Source organism: Notechis scutatus, chromosome Z, assembly GCF_049901735.1.
Source record: "Notechis scutatus isolate UNSWTSFEM ecotype Mainland chromosome Z, rNotScu1.2, whole genome shotgun sequence".
Taxonomy (NCBI): domain Eukaryota; kingdom Metazoa; phylum Chordata; class Lepidosauria; order Squamata; family Elapidae; genus Notechis; species Notechis scutatus.
Window position 1 is genome coordinate 134,106,170 of NC_142025.1, and position 11,396 is coordinate 134,117,565.

General features: G+C 37.6%; 1 protein-coding gene across 4 annotated transcripts in view; it reads left to right on the forward strand.

Annotated features, from left to right (window-relative positions):
- Positions 1-6,378, forward strand: part of CCDC106 (coiled-coil domain containing 106) — a 49,396-nt gene extending 43,018 nt beyond the window's left edge. For all 4 annotated transcript variants that reach the window (XM_087946345.1, XM_087946346.1, XM_087946344.1 and 1 more), the window contains 3 exons: positions 838-1,005; positions 1,524-1,724; positions 4,292-6,378. In XM_087946345.1, coding sequence (XP_087802471.1) covers positions 838-1,005; positions 1,524-1,724; positions 4,292-4,704 — 782 coding nt within the window. In that variant the 3' untranslated portion in view covers positions 4,705-6,378. The remainder of the gene's footprint in view (positions 1-837; positions 1,006-1,523; positions 1,725-4,291) is intronic.
- The last annotated feature ends 5,018 nt before the right edge of the window (positions 6,379-11,396 follow it).

An 11,396-nucleotide genomic window follows, 5' to 3' on the forward strand; every position in this document is an offset into this window, starting at 1 on the left:
ACCATGGTGGCATCCTGCGGTCATGTGATTGCTATTTGCTCATTTCATAGTCGGCTTCCAACAAGCAGAGTCCGTGGAGAATCCCAAATTGTGATCACATCTTGCTTAACGATCTGTGATGACTTGCTTAATGGCCTTAGCAAAAATGAGGTTGTAAATCTGTCACGGTCATATAATGCCTTGCTTAATGACCGCATTGCTTAGCAATGGTTGTTAACCAAAGGCTAGTTGTTAAGTTGTTGTTAACCAAGGACTAATAATGCATAGCTCTAATAGATTTCTATAAACCTGGGGAATGGGGGCGGGTAGGTCGTTCTACATAAACCTTGCGAGCGTGAGAGACTGTAGTTTCCTAGCAAAGCACGGGTTTTCTAGGTAGAAATTTGCAGCATGTTTGGCTATTTTGTGATTAAGTATATTAGGCAAACACTGCTCTTATCTGATATTTTACAACAGCGGGTTTTTTTTTTCCACCAGAAAGGGTCATGGAATCTGCAGAGTGTCTATGTTAATTCTGTATTTCATTATATCTTGGAAAAGCAGCTCTGAATCATTATACTCAATAATAAATGAACAAGTAGCATATTGTGACTCATTTGTTTGAGGTCTCTCTAGTTTTAGGACAGACCACATTTTTTGATCCCATTTATGAGGAAATATTGAACATTCAGTAGGGTTCACAAACTTTAAGCAACCCCCATATTGTACCCAAACAAATCAGCCACATCATGGCTAAACCTGGTGGCCTAATTCACAGTGCATTTTAAGAGAATGATTGGATATCCCCAGAATACGCTGAACTAGGAACTGCTTCTTGTTGTGTCTTGGATATTTCAGAGAGGCCGGCTCCTTCATTGACTCTGGTGACCAGTATGAAGACCCAGTTACATATGGCATTGGAAAGGAACTCTTGGCTGCAGAAGAGAATTGAAGATCTGGAAGAAGAACGAGATTTCTTGCGCTGCCAGCTAGACAAATTCATCTCTTCAGCCCGCCTGGATGCTGGTAAACATTCTGGAGGCTAATGGAGTGGTTTTGCTCAAAACACTTTATTGGAAATAATAATAATCTAGAAATATATGGGGGTGAGATGAGTGGAGAATGAGCGCCAAGGCATTTCGGCTCTTAAGAGAAACGGAGGAACAATTTAAGATAAGGATCAACCATTGAAGTAGACTCTTTTGACTTGAGGGCACATTCAGAATTTTGAGACTGGCTGTGGATATCTAGATATTGAAGTCCATACATCTTCAAATTGAAAAAAACTGCTCTAGAAAGTGGGGATAATATGCATTGTAGTCCAATCAGGAGCTATTCTGGTTGGGATTGATAGGCGTTGAATTTAACTGCGCACAAAGATCCATAGGCTGATTATTATCCTTATTAAAGTAAAAATGTGATATATGGTATCACACTTTTGTGATTTGGAGGAAATTGAGCTGGGTAACCCAGGAGAGTGCCCTTGAGCTTCCCATCTCCCTGGCCAGGTGTGATTCACTTAGCCTTTCTCTCCTCCAACCTAGATGATCACTGCTGCAAAAAAAAAATGCCCCGGAGAGCCGAAATATTGGAGAGCCGAAATGGAGATGTGACAGATGATGACAGCATGGCCTCCTGGATGACCACTAGTCCTGAAGAAGGAGGTTCTGTGGAACACAAGAAGCTCATAGCAGGGTTGAACCGCCGAGGCTTTGCCAAGCCTAAAATCCGGGAGAGGCAGAGAGGTAAGTACTGAGGCTTCAAAGGTTTGGAGAGCCCTGCATCAAAAGTTATAGTATTGTCTCTCAACCTTATCAATTTTAAGATGCATGTGTGTGAATTCACAGAATTCCCCCAGCCAGCACACAAAGACTGAGCAACACTGAGTTATAGTATTATCATTAATGTTATTCTACTGTACAGATAGTCCTCAACTTGCAACCATTCATTTAGGGACCATTTGAAGTGATGACATACGATCGGTCTCATACTTATAACCGTCATAGCATGTAGCATCCCAATTGTCACATGATCAAAATTCAGGCACTTGGCAACTGGTATATTTACAACAGTTGCAATGACCTGGGGTTATGTTATCGCCATTTGCAATCTTGCCAGCCAGCTTCTGACAAGCAAAGTCAATGGGAGAAACTGGATTTGCTTAATGACTGTGCGATTCACTTAACAACCACAGTGGTCCGCTTAGCAACCATGGTGAAAAAGGTCATAAAATCAGGTGTGACATACATTAAGAATAACCTTTCTTAGCAACAGAAACTCTGGTCCCAGTTGTGGTTGTAATTTGAGGATTACCCGTATAATAAAATAATAATTTGTAGGCTATTTAGCACTTCCAATTTGATCTCAAAAAATTACTTGGAACTAGAAGGGGAACACAACTCTTTCATTTGGGCTGGATTCATAAAAATGTTTTTAATGTTTTTTTTAGTATATCCTAACAATCAAAATAAATTGATTATTTTCTCCATGACTTAGCCCTTAGCATTACCCCTGTCCAATCTATTTTTTTAAAGTGGACATTTAACCAGTGTCACTAAATAAAATTACTTTCATTTTCAGTTCCATAAAAAGTGGGTCTTTTTCCTAATAGAAAATTAATTCCTTAACAGTCTTCATTCATTATTCTCTTGTTATTTATTTATATAAGTAAGAAGTAAATGGTCAAAAGAGCATCCAGGATTTATATAAAGCCAGTAGAAGATAAAATTATTATCACCATTACAATCTAAAAAAATCTAGCACAAAAGGGATAGGAAGAGGGAAGAGGAAAAATAAACAAATTTGAAATTAAATTTAAATGTACTGTATTTGCAATCAGTTTGAATTAAAAGCAAAAAACTAAATGGAATTAATTCCTCAATATTTCAGACAGGTTTCTGCTGCTGTCTCTTTGCTACAATAAAGAAGTTCTTAAGTTTAAATGCTTTAAATTTCTTCAAGCATATTTTTCTTACTAGATTTAAGAACAAACATGATTAGAGCTCTCATTTAGCCATAGATCTAGTAGACAAGACTGTTGTTATTCCCCTTTTATTCTGTAAATGACTCAACACACTTAATACTCCACCCTCTTCTTTTCCCCACAATTGGCAGAGTTTTAATCATTTTTTTATTAATACATTAAATACATCCCTATGTATGATTGCAAATAAAGATTGGAAACCTCAGAAGAACATGTTTGTAACCTTGACATGAAATAGGATTATTCTTGAATATCCCCTTAGCTTTTACTATTTTTGAATAATACTTAACATTGGGAGATGCTTTTCTACTACAGTGGCAGTGATACTAGAAAAGAAAACATATACAGGAGAAATGCAGCTAAGCACCTGACTATCAGTTGCTAGGTAATATGTATGTATAGGTGTGTGGATTAGCATTCTCCTATTTTTGGCTTTTTGGAAGCATCTCATTAGCTGCTATGGGAACAAAATCCTGAAATAGGCAATTTTGATTTGATTCAGCTGAACCTTTATCACATTATAACAGAGATTTATGATATTATAGTATAGGTATTTTTTATTTTGAGGAAAGAAAGTAAGAAGGAGGAAGGAGAACCTAGACTGTGAAAAACAAAGATCCCTACAGTATTGCAAGCATAGACAACTGAGCATCTCAGACATTTTACATTCTTCAGTCTCAACCAGTATGGGCAGTGCCAAGTATTGTGGGAACTTTCATTAAAATGTTTGTAACAGATATCTTAAGATTTATAGAAACATGGAATTTTGATTTAGTTTATTCAAATCTTCTCACATCAAAGTCTCAAGTCGTTATAAACTGATATAACCTGTTCTCCTTTCTCTCCCTCCCCTCATCTTGCCCTTCCCTCTTTTTTTGATCCATTCCTAAACTACTCACCATCTTATTTCTTACTATTTCTGATCTTGACAATTGTGATATATGCCTCCTGTTTGACTTTTCTTTCCTTCTTTTTGCAATGTATCTTCTCTGTCCGTCGTCTTTTCACATCTATTGATGTTTTCAACTAAAATGTATATATATATTTTAACCTGATCTGTGATTTATTTTCTGCCCTTTGCCTTGCCTGTCCTGATGAGGTATATGGCCTATTGTAACCCTTCCACATCATGTCCTTTTCTGCTTCTCCATCCTAACTTGTTGCTTTCTTGCCTTAATGGCAATTTTTAAAATTTCTTTTATCTCGGCTTTCATGTCTGGTGTTTGTGACGTGCTGGTCTTCTCTTTCTGCATTTTGCTGTTCAATTACACTGCTGTTTGTCTCTGTCCTCCATGGTATTGTCCACCTGAACTCAAACTCACCATAAAGTCAAGGATGTGGATGGAGTCCTCTGCCGGTATAAAAAGATCCTGTACACTTTTCAGAAGATGCAAAGCATGAGTCGGGCCTTTGAACATCATCGGGTGGACCGTAACACTGTGGCGTTGACCACCCCCATAGCAGAGCTCCTTATTGTTGCTCCTGAAAAATTGGCTGAAGTGGGTGAGTTTGACCCATCTAAGGAGCGTCTGCTTGAATATTCCCGACGATGTTTCATGGCACTAGATGACGAGACACTCAAGAAAGTCCAGGCCCTCAAGAAAAGCAAGCTTCTACTGCCCATCACTTACCGCTTCAAGACGAAAACAGACTCTCCTGCGTCAGCTGCTGGCAACTCCGTCCCCTCTCCTGCTACGCCACCCAAGCATCTTCTGCCAGTTGCTGAATGCTACAAGCGATGAATCCTCTCCTGGTGCTACTGCTAGAACCTATTTTGCCAGTCCTTTGAGCTCTTTCTCTGTACCTTCTGCCCTCTCCAATCCCATCCATTACTCACCAAACTCAGTGTTTCATGGAGTTTTCTACCATGATGCACAACCACCTCCCACATTTTCCTAGGTTTAAATACTGAATGAACCCACCTTTTCACAGTGTATCTTTACAAAAAGGGTCTGGGAGTAGTTTCCTATGATTATTACTTGACTATAGATCTGCCTATCTATGCTTCCCTCTTTAAAGGCTTCCCCACAGCTACAGGATTGCTTTCATTCTCCCCCCTTCCACCTGAGAGTTTGGCCAGAGGAGAAACAATGGCAAAGGTGGAGTTGACATACATATGACCCATCCCACAATAAATAACATCATGGATAAACTAGTTGTAATTGCACAGGTTAACTTGAAACACCTAGCCTTGTTGGTTTATTAACAGATGGTAATTATAGCCTTGCACATAAAATATAAAGCCAAACAGTTTTAAAATAAACTGTCATTTGGGGTACATCAAACAAATGATATAAGATGGTAAAGTTTGCAAAAATATCTCTTTCAGCAGCAGTATGTTGCCAACTTTGCTGGTTAGGCTGATTTGGTGTTAAGGATAACCATCCAATAGTTAATAGTAGGTCAGATGACAGTAACCTAAGGGAGAGGAGTTGCTTCAGTTAGAGCCAAATCACTGTAACCAACAGAAATTATCAATTTCTAAACTGAAAGAGGGAAGATAAGCATGATGCACTTCTATAGTTTTACCTCTCCTTGCTTGAAAATATTTTCGGTGTTTTCTGAGCTGTTAGCAGGTGCTATTGTTAGTGTATCAATCCCCCTTTTTGCTGCTGTTGTGGTTATCTTTAATCCATTTTGGCTGCTGTTGTGGTTATCTTTGTTCCATTTTCTCTACAGTGTTACTATGATTGGAAGAATTGCCGAATTGAGCTGTCTCTGCTTTCCCATTTTCTCCAAAAGATATTCTCACATCCTGAGCCCCTACCACCTTTTTTACCTCATAGTTTTGGAAGGTATTGCTTAAACCCTTTCCCTAGCTATTGTCCTGCTCCAAACCCTCAATTGGATTTTTCTGCTAGCAATTTTATACTCCCGCCGCCCCAATGTTAGTGAGGAAGTGTGCTTGAATGCAAGGACTTGAATTATATGTTGCATTCCTTGAGGGTGCTTTATTTTTATTCAGTGTAATTAGAAAATTATTCCCACTGTGCCTGTAATTTCTTTCTCTCCAATGCCTTTTCTGTATTAAAAAAGAAATTTAAAAGAAAATATGGTATTAAACATTTTATTAAAACACAATATAAATTAAAGAGAACATTTTGGTATAACATTCTGCATAATGTATTTTTTACATAACCTTGTATAACATTGCAAAATGGGGCAAATGTATGAACTATTAAAGTGAAGAGATCCAATTTGGATTACATTTGGACTTGTTCAGTTGGTTTTCCCTTGGTAAGATGGGAGCACTGGTTATTTTTCAGTTATATTTGTATAAGAATGAGATTTAAAAGTGTATAATAGTATATAGTATATGTAACTTCAAAGTTTCCTAAAAGAAAATGTTTAAAATGAGAGCACAATTAAGTTCAACAGACAATTTGCAAATAAATGATGCGCTAGAACAAAAGAAATAGATAATGCTTTTGAATTTGCTATAAATTCATAAAGAAATGGGGAAACTTTCATGTTGATAAAATTAAACTTGGAGGATGAAAGTACAATCCTCTTAAGAAAATATGCAGGAAAATGCACCCTAAGGATAAACCTACAGGGTGGTGCTGTACGGTAGACAAAATTATGCTAGATTGTCAGGGAAAGACATAAGTTTCACAAGCTTCAGGAACATGTCTGCTCCCCTTCAAAAATATAAAAACAACTGGAAATGTTGATGTTACCTAGTTAGAGTAATGAAACCTCTGCAAATAAACAAGCAAGCTCAGAGCACCAAGGACCCCTCATATAGAAATCAGTAATTATCTGTCTATAGTATTAGCTTGTGAAAAAGGGAAGATAACAATGCTCTTTATATTAGAACATTTGCCCTAGAAAGAATACTGTTTATGAATTATTCCTATATTACAAGTATTTTGATAAAAGTTCAGTGCCACCTGGTAACATGAATACAAAAATCTACCAGGTGTGCATTGTCTACATTTTAACTTCCCATTCTTGTCTGTGATATGTTTAAACAAGAGTTTATTGAATGAACCAAATTTTTTGGAGTTTGCATGGTCCTCAACAGCAACACACTGGTTTTTTTTTTTTCATATAACATGATTTAGTATGTCCTGAAAATTTTGCTGCATCCATGCAACATGTTAAGTATGTTCGTCTTTTCTAACACCACAGTATACTATGCAAGCCCAGCATGTGAAATTATTCAGAGTTTAGTATATTTCACAAAAGAAAAAAAAAACTCAATCTTCTGCTATTTTGTATATTGACATCGAGAGCTCAGGCACCGTCACTTACCACCTGCTAGATTAGCAAAAATGTTCCCAAACAGATCGTGCAAATGTTGAAAATGCTAACAAAAGCAAGGAACATATTACCATGCATGGTGGACATGCCCTGTAGCGAGAAAATATTGGCTAAGGACAAAAAAATGGATAGAAGAAATAATTAAACAGCAAATTGAATTAAGACCGGAGACCTTTCCATTAGGTATAATAACGGGAAAATATAAGAAAATTTAATGCTACATTTATTAACAGCAGCAAGAATAACTTATGCACAGAATTGGAAAAATGATAGTATGCCACCAGAGAAAAATGTAAGAAAAATACTAGTGTGCCAAGATGAGTAAGTTGATCAGAGAGAAAGAGAGGAAACACATTATTTATTTATTTTATTTATTTATTTATTTGATTTGCCAATTGTTTACAAGATAATAGGTATAAGTGTATACATAGTTGTGAATACATGAAATGGGTACATATAAGAAAAATAAAAGAAGAATAAGAGAAACAATAGGACAGGGACGGTAGGCACGTTGGTGCGCTTATGCACGCCCCTACAGACCTCTTAGGAAAGGGGTGAGGTCAATAGTAGACAGTCTAAGGTTAAAGTTTTTGGGGTTTGGGAAGAGACTACAGAGTCAGGTAGAGTATTCCAGACATTGACCACTCTATTGCTGAAGTCGTATTTCCTGCAATCAAGTTTGGTGCGGTTAACTTTGAGTTTGTATCTATTGTGTGCTCTTGTGTTGTTATGGTTGAAGCTGAAGTATTCATTGACAGGTAGGACATTGCAATGTATGATTTTATATACCATGCTTAAGTCAGACCGAAGACGGCGTAATTCAAGGTTTTCTAGTTCTAGAATTTCAAGTCTGGTGGCATAAGGTATTCTACAACGAGTAGAGGAGTGGAGAACTCTTCTTGTGAAATATTTCTGGACATTCTCAATTGTGCTAATATCAGATACGTAATGTGGGTTCCAGACTGATGAACTGTATTCGAGTATTGGTCTAGCAAATGTTTTGTATGCTCTGGTTAGTAGTGTGATATTACCAGAGAAAAAGCTACGTAGGATTAGGTTAACAACTCTTAATGCCTTTTTGGCTATGTAGTTGCAGTGGGCTCTAGCACTTAGATCATTAGAGGTGAGTATTCCAAGGTCCTTTACAGAGCTTGGGTCATCAACAAGATCTTGACTATTCAGCTTGTATTTTATTTTCTGATTTTTTTTGCCAATATGTAAGAAAGAGCATTTATTTGTTGAGATTTGAAGTTGCCATTTGTTTGACCATTCTGATACATAGTCAAGATCTTTTTGTAGGGTAGCAGTATTGTCTGTGGTATTGAACAGCTTTACATCATCAGCGAAAAGAACGCAATTGCTCTTAATATGATCACAGAGGTCATTTATGTAGAGTATGAAGAGAGTTGGTCCTAGAACACTGCCTTGGGGACACCACTATTGACAGGTACAGAATTTGATAGGACGCTCCCAATTTTGACCATTTGTTGTCTGTTTGCCAGGAATGCTTCTATCCAGTTATTCAGTTGTCCAGAGATACCATAGGATTTTATTTTTAGGAGTAGTTTGTCGTGTACCACTGAATCAAAGGCTTTACAGAAGTCTATGTAGATTGCGTCTATTGCTTTGCCCTGGTCGAGTTGTGTCGTCCATATGTTTTTGCAGTGTAAGAGTTGCAGATTACAGGATCGTTTTTTTCTGAAACCAAATTGTTTATTGGAGAGTAGGTTGTTTGTCTCTAAGTGGAGGATGATGGATTAGTTAATAATTGATTCCATGACTTTACAGGTGACGCAGCATAAGGAGATTGGTCTGTAATTTTCAACTAGGCTTGGGTCTCCCTTTTTGAAGATGGGGATGACTGTGGCTTGTGACCATAGGTTAGGCAAGGAGCTGGTCCTGAAAGATTTTTCAAAGATTATGCTTAGAGGTTTGGCTATGGCAGTGGATAGCTTTTTTAAGTAGTAGGCACATATTCCATCCGGTCCAATAGATAGAGATGGTTTTAGATTGCGTAGTGCTTTTTCAACATTGTCTTCTGTAAAATTGATATGTATTAGATCATTATTGTTATCTGTGGTACGGCTAGGAAATACTGGGCATGATCCATTGCTGTTTACAAATACTGAGCCGAAGAATGTGTTAAAGATGTTGGCTTTAATGGTGTCGTCGTTGCAGTCTTTACCATCAGGTCCTATCAAGGGTGGGATAGACCTTGAGTCTTTTAGTTTGTTGTTTACAAAATTGTAAAAAGCACGGGTGGAATTGGTGCTTAGAAGGTTTTCCTCTTGTTTAATGTGATAATTGATGCATTCGGTCTTTATCTGGTGGCATAAATTTTTGTATCGGCTTTTGAAATTGGCAACGTGACCAGATTTGTTTTTCCGCCAGAGTGATCTCTTTTTGGATTGAAGTTTCCTTATTGTTATGGGTAATCTGCTTTTTGTTTTGTTTTGGGAGTTGTTGTTGGTACATATAGTTTGATGACTCTTTTGACTTCAAGTAAAAATATGTTGTAATGGTCTTCAACAGTATTGCATCCAGTGAATAGAGATTGCCAATCAAGGGATGAGAGATCGTTGTCTATAAGATCATAGTTGCCTTTTTGAAGTTACAATTGGGGATTACATCATTGTGGTGATTTTTGTGTGGGCGTATGTTGAGACAAAAGTCAATCATATTGTGGTCACTGCTGGAAAAGGGTTCTTTAGTTTGTATTCCGTAAATTAAATTCAAACTATTGCAGAAGATGAGATCGAGGCAGTTGTTTAGTCTAGTGTTGTTGGTTACTAGTTGTTCCAGTCCCAGATTTGTAATAGCATTGTAGAAGGTTGTGTGTATGATTTCAGTTGTACAATCATTTAGGGTCCAGTCAATATGAGGTAGATTGAAATCGCCAAGAAAGATAAAAGGGTATGGGCAGGATGCAGCCCATGTTACTAATGTATTTAGCTTGTTTACATGTTCGATGTCATAATCAGGTGCTCTGTAACATAGTAAGAATCGAATTGTGATATTTAAGGATAGTTCACAGATGATGGTCTCAGGAAGAGCAAGCTCCTGGGTAACTTGGATATTTTTTAGATGTAAGGACTTTTTATAGAAGATAGCAACACCACCTCCTCTACGAATTTCACGATCTGATCGGTAAACATGATAGTCTCTTACTGTGGTAATGGAGTCAGAGAGAGATGCATTGAGCCGTTTCACAGACAAATATGTCGAATTTAGCCATATTTAGTAGGAGGAAAAATTCAGGTATTTTATTCACGAGGCTTCTTGCATTGAGTAGTTTGCATTTAAGGCCAGCAGTAGTTGGAATTGAGGTAGTTAGGGGCGTGCGTGCCTAGTCTTGGGTGATGGTGGATCGGTTGAGGTAGGGTTGTGGTTGAGGGTTAAAGCTGAGTTGCGGGTTGTGTGGCTTACTTTTGATACAGTCAGCATGGTAGTCAATGTACAGGTCCTTCTCTCCATTGTCTAGACGTTTTTTGAGTTCGGTGCGGAGTACACGGGAGCGGGCACGTTGCTGTATGGTTAGGTCAGGGCGACAACGGAGGTTCTTATGGTTGGTGTTGGTTTTGGCGAGTGAATTTATAGTGTAAATGAATTTACGTTTGCTTGATTCATTTTTGCAAATGACCCTGACGTGGAATGTACTGTATGATTGGTTAAATAACAGATATAGAGTTGAATAGAGAAGATAATAAGGTAAAAGATATAGTGGACACGGATAGATTAAGCAGCATAAACAAGTGTATAGATAAGGATTTATGAAAAATATCACACTACTAACCAGAGCATACAAAACATTTGCTAGACCAATACTCGAATACAGTTCATCAGTCTGGAACCCACATTACGTATCTGATATTAGCACAATTGAGAAAGTCCAGAAATATTTCACAAGAAGAGTTCTCCACTCCTCTACTCGTTGTAGAATACCTTATGCCACCAGACTTGAAATTCTAGAACTAGAAAACCTTGAATTACGCCGTCTTCGGTCTGACTTAAGCATGGTATATAAAATCATACATTGCAATGTCCTACCTGTCAATGAATACTTCAGCTTCAACCATAACAACACAAGAGCACACAATAGATACAAACTCAAAGTTAACCGCACCAAACTCGATTGCAGGAAATACGACTTCAGCAATAGAGTGGTCAA